This window comes from Oncorhynchus mykiss, chromosome 18, assembly GCF_013265735.2.
Source record: "Oncorhynchus mykiss isolate Arlee chromosome 18, USDA_OmykA_1.1, whole genome shotgun sequence".
In the NCBI taxonomy this organism is placed as follows: domain Eukaryota; kingdom Metazoa; phylum Chordata; class Actinopteri; order Salmoniformes; family Salmonidae; genus Oncorhynchus; species Oncorhynchus mykiss.
The window spans coordinates 66,189,262-66,208,150 of record NC_048582.1 but is presented as its reverse complement, the minus strand read 5'-3'; the positions used below and the strand labels follow the sequence as shown (position 1 = coordinate 66,208,150).

The window sequence follows — 18,889 nt, the reverse complement described above, 5'->3', positions numbered from 1 at the left end:
TGTGTGTTAACCATTGTGATTTAAAGAGTGTTTGTCCTCCATCTTGTTTCTTTAGGGAAGAAAGATGTTCCTCCGTCAGCCAACACCAGACCCATCTGTGGCATCATGGGGACCGTCCGCTTGGTGGCAGGTAGGTCCACAGCCTGACCCAACACTGGACTGGTCCTTGTCACAGGATGTAGGCCTACCACTCGGTGCGTCCCAACAATATCTCCTTTCTCCTGAAGTGTGGAATCGTTCACTGGTTCCCGCAAATCTAAAAACATTGGGATTGGTTTATGCACGGGCTAGAGAAGGGGTGTCAAACATACAGTCTGTGGGAGGTTTGAGTAAAAAATAAAAGGTGTATAAATGATAACAAACCTACATTGACTTCATTATCTCTCTCGCTAATAATCACAAGACATGAAAGATAGACAGTCAGGGAGCATCAAATACCAACAGTACTAGAGCCCGAGTGACTTTCAGATCTGTGAAAATCAAATCAAACAGGCAGTGGCTCGGGTGGTTGATGTCCTTGATGATCTTTATGGCCTTCCTGTGACATCGGGTGGTGTAGGTGTCCTGGAGGGCAGGTAGGGAATTGAACAAGGTCACACTTGGGGAAAAAGGATAGATTATTTGGACAATACGCCTATCTTGTCCTTCAGGATGTACCCCTGTAACTAACACACGTTACTGTTTTTATATGTTGTGCTGACTGTGGTTTCCCCTTTTCACAGGGATGTACCTGATTGTCATTACCAAGAAGAGGAATGTGGGCAGCTTGCTGGGTCACGCTGTGTGGAAGGCAGTGGATTTTGACGTCATTTCCTACAAAAAGACTGTGCTTCACCTCACTGAGGACCAGGTAACAAACACATGCACTTTTGGGATATATTTTTAAAAAAATGTGTTTTACACTAAAGACTACAGTTGGAAACAGAGGTGGAGACAGGCAATTGTGAGAACAGTAGGAAGAGTGGATGTGGGGTTTGAACCCAGTCTCTGGTGGGGAATGTGATGAGAGAACAGTAGGAAGAGTGGATGTGGGGTTTGAACCCAGTCTCTGGTGGGGAATGTGATGAGAGAACAGTAGGAAGAGTGGATGTGGGGTTTGAACCCAGTCTCTGGTGGGGAATGTGATGAGAGAACAGTAGGAAGAGTGGATGTGGGGTTTGAACCCAGTCTCTGGTGGGGAATGTGATGAGAGAACAGTAGGAAGAGTGGATGTGGGGTTTGAACCCAGTCTCTGGTGGGGAATGTGATGAGAGAACAGTAGGAAGAGTGGATGTGGGGTTTGAACCCAGTTTCTGGTGGGGAATGTGATGAGAGAACAGTAGGAAGAGTGGATGTGGGGTTTGAACCCAGTCTCTGGTGGGGAATGTGATGAGAGAACAGTAGGAAGAGTGGATGTGGGGTTTGAACCCAGTCTCTGGCGTGGAATGTGACCAGCCGGGAGCGTTGCCACTCGACAGCGGGTTAGCTACTGGGTGGGGTATTCTTAGAAGTTTTACACTCCCTATTCTAATACTCAACCCAGTCTGCTGGTTCTGGTTCAACCTCTTCCTAGCTACAGTAACTATGGTACAGCTAACAGACAGTAGTGTTGAACTAGGGGACCTAGCTACAGTAACTATGGTACAGCTAACAGACAGTAGTGTTGAACTAGAGGGGACCTAGCTACAGTAGTGTCAAATCCAATGTTAGGTAAATTCCAAGAATTCAATTCCCAATTCGATATTCTCAAATTTGAATTCAATTCCTTCAGGCGTTCAGTCTTCAGACAGCCTGGCTAAACTGGAAATATACCAAGTGTTAAAATTATTTAAAAACAAATCCTCTAGTCAATGTTTGATACTAAGTGCTTTACTGTAACTGGAAAATGTGCAAAAGTAGTGCACTATAAAGGGATTAGGGTGCCATTTGGGACTCAGGCCAAACTCATTGTAATTGACCCCAGGGAGTTTAGAGATGCACCACAGTCAGAACAACGCTGGCTTACAGCACGGATGACTAAAGGTCACAGTGAATTGCCTTTTTATTGTGGAAAACCGAAGTTGACACACTCTTTATTTGATACGTAAAAAAAGAAAGACATTTTCTTTATTAGAATTAGCGGTGATGTTTTTTTGGGGTTGGTCTAAATGCTTCAAGTGTTTTAATAGTGTTCAGTGGAAATTCACTTGGTGTTAGAAACCATGTATCATTTTAAATGGCTCCCTATTTTCTACACAGTGACCAGCACAAAGGTAGTGCACTGCAAAGGGAATAGGGAACCGTTTGGGACACGAGGCTTGAATTGAATGTATTGGGTCGTCAGTCACCCAGAGAGGGAGAGAGAGAGACAACATTAATTGGCAAAAACATGGGAATAAAGTGCTGACAAAATGCAGGGAAGCAGCTGCCGCCTCGTAGGGAGGGGGGGCGAGGAGGTCAAGGGTCAATCTCGTTTGTTTTTTCCCCCCACTTTAATTCCTTGCATCCTCTCTCTCTCCTTGTCTTCAGAACACATTGGAGAAGACATGAGTTTCAAGGTGTAATGTCGCGAGTACAGTGAAAGGCCTTAATCGTGAAAACTCAAAACACAATAATGCAATAATTAATAACAATGTATTAATAGAAAAAAAATGACACGAGGAATAAGAAATATGAACTCTACAAAGTAAGAAAGCATACTAATATATATTTTATTTATTTATTTATTATAGGACATATTTAAAGTCAGTTCCAATACCATATTTGCATATGCAGGGAAACTGGAGTGATGGAGGTAGATATGTATAGGGGGAAGGGGACAGGGATACTGGAGTGATGGAGGTAGATATGTATACGGGGACAGGGATACTGGAGTGATGGAGGTAGATATGTATAGGGGAAGGGAACAGGGATACTGGAGTATGGAGGTAGATATGTATAGGGGAAGGGAACAGGGATACTGGAGTATGGAGGTAGATATGTATAGGGGGAAGGGAACAGGGATACTGGAGTATTGAGGTAGATGCAGTGCTTTCGGAAAGTATTCAGACCCCTTGACTTATTCTACATTTTACGTTACAGCCTTATTCTAAAAATGATTTATCTTGTTTTCCTCAATGTACACACAATGGCCCATAATGACAAAGCAACATTTTTATTTATAATTGTTTTAAATGACATTTACTTTCAGACCCTCTACTTTGTTGAGACAGCGATTACAGCATCGAGTCTTCTTGGGTATAACACTACAAGCTTGGCACACTTGTATTTGGGGAGTTTCTCCCAGTCTTCTCTGCAGATCCGCTCAAGCTCTGTCAAGTTGGATGGGGAGTGTCACTGCACAGCTATTTTCTGGTCTCTCCAGAGATGCTCAATTGGGTTCAAGTCCGACCTCTGGCTGTGCCACTCAAGGACATTCAGACACTGCATTGTCTTGGTTGTGTGCTTAGGGTCGTTGTCCTGTTGGAAGGTGAACCTTCGCCCCAGTCAGAGTCATCTCTCTGACCAAGGCCCTTCTCCCCCGATTGCTCAGTTTAGCTGGGCGGCCAGCTCTAGGAAGTAGAGGTCGACCAATTAATCGGAATGGCCGATTTAATTGGGGCCGATTTCAAGTTTTCATAACAATCGGAAATCTGTATTTTTGGAGTGCAGATTTATTTTTATACCTTTATTTAACTAGGCAAGTCAGAAGACATTCTTATTCTCAATGACGGCCTAGAAACGGTGGGTTAACTGCCTCGTTCAGGGGCAGAACGACAGATTTTCACCTTGTCAGCTCGGGGGACCCAATCTTGCAACCTTACAGTTAACTAGTCCAACGCTCCAACCACCAGCCTCTCATTGCACTCCATGAGGAGCCTGCCTGTTACGCGAATGCAGTGGAAGCCAAGGTAAGTTGCTAGCTAGCATTTTAAACTTATCTTACAAAATCAATCAACTACACATGGATGATATTACTAGTTTATCTAGTGTGTCCTGCGTTGCATATAATCGATGCAACGCTGGGGGATGATTTAACAAAGCGTATTTGCGAAAAAAGCACAATCATTGGACGACTGTACCTAACCATAAACACCCATGCCTTTCTTAAAATCAATACCCAGAAGTATATATTTTTAAACCTGCATATTTAGCTAAAAGAAATTCAGGTTAGCAGGCAATATTAACCAGGTGAAATTGTGTCACTTCTCTTGCGTTCATTGCACGCAGAGTCAGGGTATATGCAACAGTTTGGGCAGCCTGGCTCATTGCGAACTAATTTGCCAGAATTTTACATAATTATGACACATTGAATGTTGTGCAATGTAACAAGAATATTTAAACTTAGGGATGCCATCCATTAGATAAAATACGGAACGGTTCCGTATTTCACTGAAATAATAAACGTTTTGTTTTAGAAATTTATAGTTTCCGGATTCGACCATATAAATGACCCAAGGCTCGTATTTCTGTGTGTTATGTTATAATTAAGTCTATGATTTGATAGAGCAGTCTGACTGAGCGATGGTAGGCAGCAACAAGCTCGTAAGCATTTATTCAAACGGCACTTTTGTGCGTTTTGCCAGCAGCTCTTCGCAAGCACAGCGCTGTTTATGACTTCAAGCCTATCAGCCTAATGGCTGGTGTACCCAATGCGAAATGGCTAGCTAGTTAGCTGGGTGTGCGCTAATAGCATTTCAAACGTCACTCGCTCTGAGACTTGGAGTAGTTGTTTCCCTTGCTCTGCAAGGGCCGCGGCGGCTGATGTGTTCCTGGTTCGAGCCCAGGTAGGGGAGAGGGACGGAAGCTATACTGTTACACTGGCAATACTCTAGTTCCTATAAGAACATCCAATAGTCAAAGGTTAATGAAATACAAATGGTATAGAGAGAAATAGTCCTATAATTCCTATAATAACTACAACCTAAAACCTCTTACCTTGGAATATTGAAGTCTCAGGTTAAAAGGAACCACCAGCTTTCATATGTTCTGAGCAAGGAACTCAAACGTTAGCTTTTTTACATGGCACATATTGCACTTTTACTTCTCAAAACACTTTGTTTTTGCATTATTTAAACCAAATTGAACATGTTTCATTATTTATTTGAGACTAAATAGATTTTTATTGATGTATTATTTTAACTTAATAATACAAGTGTTCATTCAGTACTGTTGTAATTGTCATTATCACAAATAAATAAAAATAAAAAATTGGCTGATTTTAATCGGTATCGGCTGTTTTGGTCCTCCAATAGTCGGTATCGGCGTTGAAAAATCCTAATCGGTCGACCTCGACTAGGACGAGTCTTGGTGGTTCCAAACTTCTTCCATTTAAGAATGATGGAGGCCATTGTGTTCTTGGGGACCTAAAAATGCAACATAAATGTGTTGGTACCCTTACCCAGATCTGTGCCTTGACATAATCCTGTCTCGAAGCTCTTACAGACAATTTCTTTGACCTCATGGCTTGGTTTTTGCTCTGACATGCACTGTCAACTGTGTGACCTTTTTGACAGGTTGTGTGCCTTTCCAAATCATGTCCAATCAATGTAATTTACCCCAGGTGGATTCCAATCAAGTTGTAGGAACATCTCAGGGATGATCAATGGAAACAGGATGCACTTGAATACTAATGTAAGGTATTTCTGTTTTTAGGTTTGAATACATTTTGTGACAATTGAGACCTTTCTCCGCTTTGTCATTTATACATGATCATTTATCACTCCAGTGTTAATCTGCTAAATTGTAATTATCTGCCTACCTCCTCATGCCTTTTGCACACAATGTATATAGACCCTCTTTTTTTCTACTGTGTTATTGACTTGTTAATTGTTTACTCCATGTGTAACTCTGTGTTGTCTGTTCACACTGCTTTGCTTTATCTTGGCCAGGTCGCAGTTGCAAATGAGAACTTGTTCTCAACTAGCCTACCTGGTTTAATAAAGGTGTTCTCAACTAGCCTACCTGCTTAAATAAAGGTGTTCTCAACTAGCCTACCTGGTTAAATGAAAGTGTTCTCAACTAGCCTACCTGGTTAAATGAAGGTGAAATAAAAATAAAATAGGGTATTGTGTGTAGATTGAGGAAATCAATTATTTGAATCCATTTTTGAATAGGTCTGTAACGTAACAAAATGTGGACAAGGTCAAAGGGTTTGAATACACTGTATCTTATAAGGGTAAGTTGTCTCGGCAACAGGAAATAAGATGGTCAGTATAAATGTATCTGCATATTATGTGCGAGTGAGAAAGTGGAGTTTGTGTGTTGGGCCGTGTGAATGTGCATAGAGACAGTGCTGAAATAAGAGCGGAGGAACCTTGAACCTTAACCTCCAATACTGTTGAGAAAGAGACGAGCCAGAAAGACACATGGAGAATTGCGCACTTCAGGAGAAAAGAGAGATTGTGGACATAGCCGTACAGTCATTCATGTCTGTCTTGTCTCTCTGGCTGTATTCCAAACACTTAAAAGACACACCCTATCCCCTCAGCCCTCAAATTAAGTGGACACTTCTGATGACGTCTGACGAGTATACACTTTCAGGGCAAGGGAGGAAGGGATGATTTTTATGTGGATCACCCTTGGCAGGAAATTCGTCACGCGTTCATCACGTGATGATTGTGTTTTCAGACACCGGTAGCTTGTGGTGGCTTTAAATGCGCTTCAGTCTACTCTGCATGTCTACTTATGTTAACTATATAATTATTACTACTGTATATGCCTACTGTATGATAGGTAGAAAATGAATTAGCTAGCTAATGTTAGCCTGCCTAGCTGGAACTTCTGAAGGACAATGTTTTATTGCTACAATTTCCAAAAGATAATCAAACAAAAACATACATTTACTTTTTTTTACATAGTAACATTTCTAACTTATTTGCATTCCTTTTTATTTACACTTGTATGTTGACTTCTCCATGTTGAGATTTTACGTTTCGGCTGACTTAGAATTGAATTATGGGTAATTTCAGGCCTCGGAGTGAACATAATTCTACACTAGCGAACTCGATCAAAAACGAGGTCTTGAGGGGCGTTTCAAAGTTCCCTTGTTTGGACCTACGTCCAAGATGGTGACGGGGATTCCCCCAAGGGCGCAAGGCGAGGGTAAGTGGACGAGGGCGCAAGGCGAGGGTAAGTGGACGAGGGCGCAAGGCGAGGGTAAGTGGACGAGGGCGCAAGGCGAGGGTAAGTGGACGAGGGTGTCTTTTTAAGTGTTTAAAATGCAGATTTTCTCTCTTGCTCTCGCTCTTTCGCGCTCAATCAGTTTGCTTTATTGGCATGACGCATCAATGTACATATTGCCAAAGCTTACGTTGGATATTTACAATATGAAAATAATAAGAATTAAAATTGTCAACAGGACAACAGTAACAACAATAACCAATAACAATAAGCATATAGTAGAGGACATGTGCAGGTTGATTAGTCTGTCAGACACTGTCCCTCATCCTATGGCAGGCAGTAATGTAGTGCGCTGCCAACCCACAGCTCTCTGCATCCTCCCCCAACAGGATGGGTCGTCTATCCTCATCAGAGAGGTCTTTGAAACCCTTAATTTGGGGAAATGACACTAATTGTATTATATATTTTACATTTTGTCAGAAAATGCAGCTCCGTCTCAGGTTCTGCTGTGGTGCAGTGGTTGCACAGCCTTTCCTCTACAGGGAGCCAGGTTCTGCTGTTATGCAGTGGTTGCACAGCCTTTCCTCTACAGGGAGCCAGGTTCTGCTGTTATGCAGTGGTTGCACAGCCTTTCCTCTACAGGGAGCCAGGTTCTGCTGTTATGCAGTGGTTGCACAGCCTTTCCTCTACAGGGAGCCAGGTTCTGCTGTTATGCAGTGGTTGTACAGCCTTTCCTCTACAGGGAGCCAGGTTCTGCTGTTGTGCAGTGGTTGTACAGCCTTTCCTCTACAGGGAGCCAGGTTCTGCTGTTGTGCAGTGGTTGCACAGCCTTTCCTCTACAGGGAGCCAGGTTTTCCTGTCTACCCTTCTCAATGGCAAGGCTGTGCTCACTGAGCCTGTACTTTGTCAAGGTTTTTCTAAGGTTTTGATCAGTAACCCTGGTCAAATAGTTAGCTACGATGTACTGTCGATTTAGGGCCAGATAGCACTGCTTTGTGTTTGTGTTTCCCAATAAGTAATGTAGTTTTGTTTTGACTGTGTTGTAATTTGATTTATTCTGATTGATTGGATGTTCTGGTCCTGAGGCTTCAGTGTGTTAGTAGAACAGGTTTGTGAACTCAGCCCCAGGACCAGCTGGATGAGGGGACTGAGGCTTCAGTGTGTTAGTAGAACAGGTTTGTGAACTCAGGACCAGCTGGATGAGGGGACTCATTTCTTTGCTCCGCTCTTGGCATTGCAGGGCTTGGTAATGATATGAGAGGTCACTGTATTTTAGATGTTTCCAAAACTTAATTGTTATTTTTTTGATTTATTAGTGGATATTGGCCTAATTCTGCCCTGCCCTGCATGTCTCTCTCTCAAATTGCGTCATAAGGGGATGCTGCCGTTTGAGATGCAGGGATCATTGGCAGTTGTGCACCCCAACCTCTATGTGCAGTGAACTCTGGGAGGGAGGTGCAGTGGACAAGGTTTAGAATGAAACACATCGACTCAGAGGGTTTTTGTGATATGTAAGAGATGATTTCATCCATTTTTTTTAAACCACTGGAGTCGAGGCTGAAAAACTACTTCAGAACATCTGTTGCTGTCAATCTGATTCACATGTATTTCATTTTGGGCTAGCGGTCTAAGGCACTGCATCTCAGTGCTGGTGGCGTCACTATAGACCCTGGTTCGATTCCAGGCTGTATCGCAACCGGCCGTGATTGGGAGTCCCATCGAAATTAGTTTGTTCTTAACCGACTTACCTGGTTAAATAAAAAAAATTAAAAATGTGTTTATTGGTCACCTAGTAAGATTTTCTGTTGAATTTCATATGAAAAGTCCCTGGTTTTAACAGCCTCTCTTCTCACATTTCACACACAGCTCCTACTACAAAACTGCTAACTGCACTGTCATGATTGGTGCCCATCCAGCTAAAATCAATGTTCTCCCCTTCCTCTCTCCAGACGCAAGACAACAAGACATTCCTGTCCATGATTAACAACGTGCTGACTACAGATGGATTCTACTTCTGCACTGACTATGACCTGACCCACACCCTCCAGAGATTGGCCGACGTCAGCCACGACTTCCAGGAGATGAGCCTGTTGGAGAGGGTGAGAGGGGGGGGGGGGGGGGTGGAAGTTGTTGGGGAGGTGGAGAGGGTGAGAGGGGTTGTGGAAGAGGGTAAGAGAGGAGGAGAAAGGGGGTGTGGTAATAGGGGAGGGGAGAGAGGGTGAGAAATTACTATTGTTCTTTGTAATAAAGACCAATCCTAGACTCTACCTAACCCTCTAGGCTCTTGTGTAGACCTGCAAAGATTGGATCTGAGCCGTATGGCAAACTATCAGAGGGCAAGGTGGAGCTACCACCATATTGCTTATAACTAACCGATTCTTGAAGTGAGTATTTTAGGAGCATAACGGTTGTTTTTGGACAGGGCCAGAGTTTTCTCCTATTGCGCACCGAGCTAGTCAACCATAAAGACTCGGCTCAGAGAGTATCATCCCATTTAGATGATGATGATATCCTTCATCTATATTGGAGGAGTGTCACTGTGGTGTTTGGGCTCCTGCCATTCATGTAAACCACACTAGTCACCTTGCCCTCGTAAACACGCATGCATTTACTCATGTAAACATACACAAACAGATTGACCTTTTCGCCCACTGTTTCAGCTGGGGCATTACTCTGTAGTGCTGAATGTGTGTAGTACCATGGTGTACAGTATATCTTCACTGTCGCCTATACTGAAACCTTTTCTGACTGGTTTTAATGGTGAGAAGAACGTGTGACATAGTTTTGAAATGGAACAGGCATTACTGTCTGTCCATACTGTCATTTCATTGGCCCTGGTCCAAAGTAGTGCTCTGTCCATACTCTCACCCTATTGGCCCTGGTCCAAAGTATTGTTTTGTATAGGGAACAAGGTGCCACTGCACAAACTGATGGAGATTCTTTACTGCAGGCTGATTTACATTTTTTTTTAAATATATTATTTTATTTATTTAGGCAAGTCAGTTAACCTTTTGCGACGAGCAAACCCGTATCCGGGAGCGTAATCATAGCCTCAAAAGCGTTAGCATAACGCAACGGCCATAAATACCCCTATAAACTTTTCCTATTCATGAAAATCGCAAATGAAATAAATATATTGAAACACAAGCTTAGCCTTTTGTTAACAACACTGTCATCTCAGATTTTCAAAATATGTGTTACAGCCAACGCTAGACAAGCATTTGTGTAAGTTTTATCATGGCATAATGCTATGCTAGGCTCTGCTGGCAGCAGGCAACATTTTCACAAATAAGAACAGCAACCAAATGAAACCATTTACCTTTGAAGAACTTCAGATGCTTTCACTCAGGAGACTCCCAGTTAGATAGCAAATTTAGCTCCCGTTTGTTCATCATGCTTGGCTGAGAAATCGACCCTAAAATGCTACAACTATAACGACAAACTTTTTTTTCAATAATATTGACAGAAACACGGCAAACGTTGTTTAGGATCCATCCTCAAGGTGTTTTTAACAAATATATTCGATAATATATCCGTCGAGGCAGTTGGTTTCTCATAAGAAGCGATTGGAAAAATAGCTACCTAGTATTTTACGCAAGGTTTTCTGCGGGAGACACCATGTGACCACATGCCATATATGGTCCCTTACAGCCATTCTTCAATGGAAATGCCTAAAAAGACGTCACAATGCTGTAGACACCTTGGGGAATATGTGGGAAAACGTAAGCTCATTCGTAGCTCATTCACAGCCATGTAAGAAGTCATTGGCATGAGGCGGTTTCAAAAAATGCGGCACTTCCTGGTTGGATTGTTACAGGCGAAACCCAGATAAAAATCAGTTCTGTGGCACTCGCAGACAATATCTTTGCAGTTTTGGAAACGTCAGTGTTTTCTTTCCAAAGCTGTCAATTATATACATAGTCGAGCATCTTTTCGTGACCAAATATCTTGTTTAAAACGGGAATGTTTTTCTTCCAAAAATTAAAATGGCGCCCCCCCCCCCCCTAAATCCAACTGGTTAAGAACTAATTCTTATTTACAACATAAGAAAGAAGCCTGCACAAAATAAGAAATATTCCAAAACATGCATCCTGTTTGTAGTAAGGCACTAAAGTAATGCGGCAGAATATGTGGCAAATAAATGAATTGTATTTCCTGACTACAAAGCATTATGTTTGGGGTAAACACAGCACATCACTGAGTACCAGTCTTCATATTTTCAAGCATGGTGGTGGCTGCATCATGTTATGGGTATGCTTGTAATCGGCAAGGACTAAGAATTTTTTTAGGATAAAAGGAACGGAATAGAACTAAGCACAGGCAAAATCCTAGAGGATACCCTGGTTGTCTGCTTTCTATCAGACACTGGGAGACAATTTCACCTTCCAGCAGGACAATAACCGAAAACTCAAGGCCCGTACTATACAAAATACTTACCAAGACGACATTGAATGTTCCTGAGCGGCCTAGTTAGTTTTGACATAAATCAATTTGAAAATCTATGTCAAAACTTGGAAATGGCTGTCTAGCAATGATCAACAATCAACTTGACAGAGCTTGAATATTTTTTTTTTTAATGAATAATGGGCAAATATTGCACAATCCAGGTGTGTAAAGCTCTTAGAGGCTCACCCAGAATGACTCACAGCTGTAATCGCTGCCAAAGGTGATTCTAACATGTATTGACTCATGCAGTTGAATACTTATCTAATCAAGAGATTAGTATTTTTTTCCCCCCATTAATTACACGTTATTTTTTGTAAAAAAAAATAACATTGTTTTACTTTGTTTGTTTTGTAGATCGTTTACAAAATGACATTTGAAATTTTAATCCCACTTTGTAACACAACAGAAGGGTTGTGAATACCTTCCGAAGGCACTATAGATTGAGGGTTTGATTTTTATTGGTTGGTTCTCTTGTTTCTAGGCAGATCAAAGGTTTGTGTGGAATGGAAGCCTCCTGAGAGAGTTCCTTGCACAGCCAGAGGTGAGTGATATGAAGATGACATCACAACCCTGCCCCCTTGCCTTACAACACATTACACTTGTCCAGTCTTTTTTTTTCTTTGTATCTTATTGTAATATACCAGAGGTAAGCGTCTTTAGAATATGGACAATATACCATGAACCTTACCCCTCAAAAAAGGAACTGTGTTTGAACAGTAGCTATAGATGACCACCATTATTGTTATTTATTTCTTTGTTGTTCTAATGTATCCCGTTTTTAAATGTAATGATTTGTATTCCTTTTCAGCTCCACAAGTTTGCGATCCCTGTCGTCCATGGATGTATCCTTTTCACGGTCTTGCTTTGCTCCCACTGATCCGAGTGTAGCAGTAATAATCAGTGGGCCCACATCACTACATAGAGTTTGAATGGTGTCTCTGAGTGTTCTGAAGAACCAATTTCAACTCGATGCAACTGAAATCATTCCCTCGGGGACACTTTAAAAAGTCATTACCAGGAGAGAAATCGCAACATCCTCTACTTAGAGTACAAGTACAACAACATCCTCCACTTAGAGTACGTCTCAAATGGCACCCTGTCCTTCATATAGTGCGCTACTTTTGACCAGAGCCCTATGTGTCCTAGTCTAAAGTAGTGCTCTAAATGGGGACTAGGGTGCCATTTGGGACACGGTGTTAGGTACAACTTGGCCCGGTGCTGTAGCAGTGTGTTCTGTGAGGTCCTTGACGTCCCTGATCCAGTCATCGTGATGAAGCCGTGCCGTATCAACGGGAAGATCTTTGAATGGATCCTCATCTCCAGGAGGAGCTGCTTCAGGGCTGGGGTCAGGTACTACGTCAGAGGTGAGACACAGGCTGCGTCCCAAACGGCACCCTATTCCCTATGTAGTGAACCCTATTCCCTATGTAGTGAACCCTATTCCCTATGTGGCGAACCCTATTCCCTATGTGGCGAACCCTATTCCCTATGTGGCGAACCCTATTCCCTATGTGGCGAACCCTATTCCCTATGTGGCGAACCCTATTCCCTATGTGGCGAACCCTATTCCCTATGTGGCGAACCCTATTCCCTATGTGGCGAACCCTATTCCCTATGTGGCGAACCCTATTCCCTATGTGGGGAACTATATACAGGCACCCTATTCCCTATGTAGTGCACTCTATCGGGAATAGGGTGCCATTTGGGATGCGGACCTAGTACTGTACTGCGCAGCATTAATGGCATGTTGAATCATTAATGGCCCGGTGGACATGCGTAGTCATTCTCTCATTATCATCATTTTGTTTTTCCTCAGGTATCGATTCTGAGGGCCACGCTGCTAACTTTGTGGAGACGGAGCAAATAGTCCTGTACAATGGAGGGAGGGCTTCATTCGTACAGGTGAGTTTGAAAAGGAGACGACGGTGGACAAGGTAGAAGTAGTTATTGATTAGGCGCATGCCTTTTTTTATTTTAATTTATTTTCTGAAAACGTCTGTTTCCCTCCACAGACACGAGGCTCCATGCCCTTCTTCTGGTCTCAGAGGCCCAACCTGAAATACAAGCCCAAGCCACTGATCAGCAAGAACACCAATCACGTAAGGGGCTTTTTAAATCTTCTGTCCGTTTTCATCTTTCTATTCCATTGTCAGTACAACAGGTCAAAGGTCAGGTAAACCCACTCTGTGGATCTTTTGTCTACCAAATCACCAATTGCCTAGTTAAATAAAATACATTTAAAAAAAACATTTCTCTCAACTGTCTTCCTAGATGGATGGTATTCAGAGGCATTTTGACTCCCAGGTCCTCATCTATGGAAAGCAAACCATTCTGAACCTGGTAGGACCCTCCATTATTTAAGCCTCACGATGGCTAAAACGTCACAGCATTGTGTGAGAGAGAAGCATTCGAGAGATGGATATAATAAGATGGTGTTCTTCTTCTAGGTCAACCAGAAGGGTTCAGAGAAGCCACTGGAACAAGCCTTTGCCAAGATGGTGTCTGGCATGGAGAACGGCATGATCAAGTGAGAACTAAACGCACCTCTCCTGAACACCCATCTGGCTTATTTCAGTGATTTATACTTTTTTTTTAAAAAAATTTTTTAGATCAGGCCTGAGGAACTTCAGTCCTCAAGGTCCTGATTGGTGTCACAGTTTTGCCCCAGCCTCAGCTAACACACCTGACTCTAATAATCACCCAGTCATGATATTCAGTTTAGAACGCAATGTGATTAATCAGCTGTGCTTGCTCGGGATGATGGGAAATTGTGACACCCCATATTGTTATTTTTTGCTCTTTTGTACCCCAGTATCTCTACTTGCACATCATCTTCTGCACATCTATCACTCCAGTGTTTAATTGTAATTATTTCGCCACTATTTATTGCCTTACCTCCCCGATCTTACTACATTTGCACACATTGTATATAGATTTTTCTATTGTGTTATTGACTGTACGTTTGTTTATTCCATGTGTAACTCCGTGTTTGTGTCGCAGTTGTAAATGAGAACTTGTTCCCAACTGGCCTACCTGGTTAAATAAAGGTGTTCTCAACTGGCCTACCTGGTTAAATAAACCCAGGCCTGTTTTTAGATCTAGCACATCCACTCACACAGCCATGTTGTTTCTTCAGGTACGTAGCATTTGACTTCCACAAGGAGTGCAGCAGGATGAGATGGGATCGTCTGAATATCCTGGTGGACAATGTGGCTGAGACACAAGATGAATACAGGTATTACCCTCCGTATAGACTCCTTTATGAATAGCTGCTCCCACAACCATACAAGGCTCAAGTTAAGTTCCTTATGTTAGGTTCTAATTCTCAGACCAAATAACTCAATTTTACCTTTTATTTAAGTCTGTTAAGAACAAATTCTTATTTTCAATGACGGCCTAGGAACAGTGGGTTAACTGCCTGTTCAGGGGCAGAACGACAGATTTGTACCTTGTCAGCTCGGGGGATTTGAACTTGCAACCTTCCGGTTATTAGTCCAACGCTCTAACCACTAGGCTACCCTGCCGCCCCGATAAGCTTAACCAAGTTTAATTCTTCCCAAAAGGTCCTCCTTCTCTCCAATCCTTACATCTATTATGGTTCGACAGGAAGAGGGTAATGGGGTAATAAACCATAATTTCTCCCTTCAGGGGATCTGACCTGACCTCAATCCCCTCATTCGCCTAATCCACAGATGTCCATCCGTTTCCCCTTATATCAACCCTGTGACTTCCTCCCACTGACCCAGCACATTCCAAAGCCATCTGGCTCCTACAGATAACCATTACCTTCTGATGTAAAAAAAAAAACAGTCTCTTTCACCCCACATACTATACTTCTGAGTACAACAAATGTTCGAAGTTTAACGCAGAATCTAACACTTAGCGAGAGGATGGGCATACGAACATACGAGAGGCTAGTTGGCTTCCTTTCTACCCATTTATCTCTGGTCTGGTCTTCAGGGTAAAATACCAGTGAGTACATTACAGTAGTCGGTCAGTGACTTCTGGATTAACCTCTGGGCAAATGTGTTCCCGTTTACATCCCAAATGGCACACTATTCCCTACATAGTGCACTACTTTTGACCAGGGGCCCAAGTCGACAGTGCACTATACAGGGAATAGGAAGTCATTTCAAATCAAATAGCATTTGTCACCTGCACCGAATACAACAGGTTCACCTTACAGTGAAATGCTTACTTACAAACCCCTAACCAACAATGCAGTTTAAAAAAATAAAAGTAACAAATAATGAAAGAGCAGTAGTAAAATGGCTATATACAAGGGGATACCGGTACAGAGTTCATGACCGGGGTCACCGGTATTGAGGTAATATGTACATGTAGAGTTATTAAAGTGACTATGCATAGATAATAACAGAGTAGCAGCAGTGTAAAGGGGGGGGGGGGGGTGCAATGCAAATAGTTTGGGTAGCCATTTGATTAGATGTTCAGGAGTCTTATGGCTTGGGGGTAGAAGCTGTTTAGAAGCCTCTTGGACCTAGACTTGGCGCATTGGTACCGCTTTCCGTGCAGTAGCAGAGAGAACAGTCTGACTAGGGTGGCTGGAGTCTTTGACCATTTTTAGGGCCTTCCTCTGACACCACCTGGTACTGAGGTTCTGGATGGCAGGAAGCTTGGCACCAGTGATGTACTAGGCCGTACACGCTAACCTCTGTAGTGCCTTGTGGTTGGAGGCCAAGCAGTTGCCATACCAGGCAGTGATGCAACCAGTCAGGATGGTGCAGATGTTGAACCTTTTTCAGGATCTGAGGACCCATGCCATATCTTTTCAGTCTCCTGAGGGGGAATAGGTTTTGTCGTGCCCTCTTCACGACTGTCTTGGTGTGCTTGGACCATGTTAGTTTGTTGATGTGGACACCAAGGACCTTGAAGCTCTCAACCTGCTCCACTACAGCCCCGTCGACGAGAATGGGGGTGTGCTCAGTCTTCCTGTAGTCCACAATCATCTCCTTTTTCTAGATCACGTTGAGGAAGAGGTTGTTGTCCTTGCACCTCACGGACAGGTCTCCACTGTGTCATCATCAAACTTAGTGATGGTGTTGGAGTCATGCCTGGCCGTGCAGTCATGAGTGAACAGGGAGTACAGGAGGGGACTGAGCACGCACCCCTGAGGGGCCCCTGTGTTGAGGATCAGCGTGGCGGATGTGTTGTTACCTACCCTTACCACCTGGGGGCGGCTGTCAGGAAGTCCAGGATCCAGTTGCAGAGGGAGTTGCTTACTCCCAGGGTCCTTAGCTTAGTGATGAGCTTTGAGGTCACTAGGGTGTTGGAACGCTGAGCTGTAGTCAATGTATAGAATTCTCACGTACAGAGGGTAGTGGGTATTCTCACGTAGGTGTTCCTTTTGTCCAGGTGGGAAAGGGCAGTGTCGAGTGCAATTGAGATCGCATCATCTGTGGATCTGTTGGGGCGGTATGCAAATTGGAGTGGGTTTAGGTGTTGTGAACCATGACCAACCTTTCAAAGCATTTCATGGCTACAGAAGTGAGTGCAATGGGTCGGTAGTCATTTAGGAAGGTTACCTTAGTGTTCTTGGGCACAGGGACTATGGTGGTCTGCTTGAAACATGTTGGTATTACATACTCAGGTTGAAAATGTCAGTGAAGACACTTGCCAGTTGGGCAGCGCATGCTCTGGGGTACACATCCTGGTAATCCATCTGGCCCCGCGGCCCTGTGAATGTTGACCTGTTTAAAGGTCTTACTCACATCGGCTACGGGGAGTGTGATCACAGTCATCCGGAACAGCTGGTGCTCTCCTGCATGTTTCAGTGTTACTTGCCTCGAAGCGAGCATAGAAATAATTTAGCTCGTGTCACTGGGCAGCTCGCGGCTGTGCTTCCCTTTTGTAGTTTGTAATAGTTTGCAAGCCCTGCCATATTCGACGAGCATCGGAGCCGGTGTAGTACATTTTGGGATTCACCCCTAACCTTGTCTTGTGATTTATAAACCCTCTGTCTCCCTGCAGCGGAGGGGTAGTTGGTGTCCCAACATTACAGTGCTGTTAATGGCTCTGTGGATATGTGTTCTCCTGACTCCTCTGTTGTCTGTCTGTGCAGCTACTTCATGGTCGACACGGAGGGGAAGGTGTTGTCCCAGCAGAAGGGGACGTTCCGCAGTAACTGCATGGACTGTCTGGACCGCACCAACGTCATCCAGAGCATGCTGGCCCGCCGTTCCATACAGTCCCAGCTACAGGTAGGAAGTCCCCCAGAGCTGGCCCGCCGTTCCATACAGTCCCAGCTACAGGTAGGAAGTCCCCCAGAGCTGGCCTGCCACTCCATACAGTCCCAGCTACAGGTAGGAAGTCCCCCAGAGCTGGCCTGCCACTCCATACAGTTCCAGCTACAGGTAGGAAGTCCCCCAGAGCTGGCCCACCACTCCATACAGTCCCAGCTACAGGTAGGAAGTCCCCCAGAGCTGGCCTGCCACTCCATACAGTCCCAGCTACAGGTAGGAAGTCCCCCAGAGCTGGCCCGCCACTCCATACAGTCCCAGCTACAGGTAGGAAGTCCCCCAGAGCTGGCCTGCCACTCCATACAGTCCCAGCTACAGGTAGGAAGTCCCCCAGAGCTGGCCCGCCACTCCATACAGTCCCAGCTACAGGTAGGAAGTCCTCCCGAGCTGGCCCGCCACTCCATACAGTCCAGGCTACAGGTGTGTGGATGGTACGCGCTTCTTTTTGCTAGACGGTACACTCCGATGGAGCAGACAGAGGTACCCCATTCTGCCGCAATACAGTCCCAGCTACTGGTGTGTGGGTGTTACACTTAAACTCAGAGGGATCCTTTACTGCCGACTGTAACTTGTACAGTCCCAGCTACAGGTAGGAGCTAGGAGGGTTGCACTCATTATCACTTGAAGAAATAAAAACCTGCCCACCGCTCTGCAGTAGTTTACACAACTCATTATTACTTGAAGAAAATAAAAACCTGCCCACCGCTCTGCAGTAGTTTACACAACTCATTATTACTTGAAGAAAATAAAAACCTGCCCACCGCTCTGCAGTAGTTTACACAACTCATTATTACTTGAAGAAAATAAAAACCTGCCCACCGCTCTGCAGTAGTTTACACAACTCATTATTACTTGAAGAAAATAAAAACCTGCCCACCGCTCTGCAGTAGTTTTCACAACACATCCCTTGACCGATACTCCGCGACCAGGCAGAGTACCTCAAACCCCTTTGTTTCACACACTGTGGGAGTTATCATTCTGACAGTTAAAGAAGAGAAGCAACTTAAGAAAGTTAGAGAGTTGACCCAAGGGTTGAACAAAGACAACTAGCTACTGTTTCCCACAGTTGAATAACTTACTATTGACAGTTTTTTTTCTTTTTAGAGATAAAGATGAATGACTGAGCC

The 18,889-nt window shown here is 43.8% G+C and overlaps 1 protein-coding gene across 1 annotated transcript in view; it reads left to right on the top strand.

Moving 5' to 3' along the window:
- The window catches only part of LOC110496716 (phosphatidylinositol-3-phosphatase SAC1-A), a 34,631-nt gene that overhangs the window by 7,057 nt on the left and 8,685 nt on the right, over positions 1-18,889 (top strand). Inside the window, exons 3-14 of the mRNA XM_036953559.1 lie at positions 56-130; positions 723-850; positions 9,009-9,158; positions 11,987-12,046; positions 12,314-12,347; positions 12,768-12,869; positions 13,322-13,407; positions 13,518-13,604; positions 13,777-13,845; positions 13,953-14,032; positions 14,642-14,740; positions 17,585-17,723. Coding sequence (XP_036809454.1) covers positions 56-130; positions 723-850; positions 9,009-9,158; positions 11,987-12,046; positions 12,314-12,347; positions 12,768-12,869; positions 13,322-13,407; positions 13,518-13,604; positions 13,777-13,845; positions 13,953-14,032; positions 14,642-14,740; positions 17,585-17,723 — 1,109 coding nt within the window. The remainder of the gene's footprint in view (positions 1-55; positions 131-722; positions 851-9,008; positions 9,159-11,986; positions 12,047-12,313; positions 12,348-12,767; positions 12,870-13,321; positions 13,408-13,517; positions 13,605-13,776; positions 13,846-13,952; positions 14,033-14,641; positions 14,741-17,584; positions 17,724-18,889) is intronic.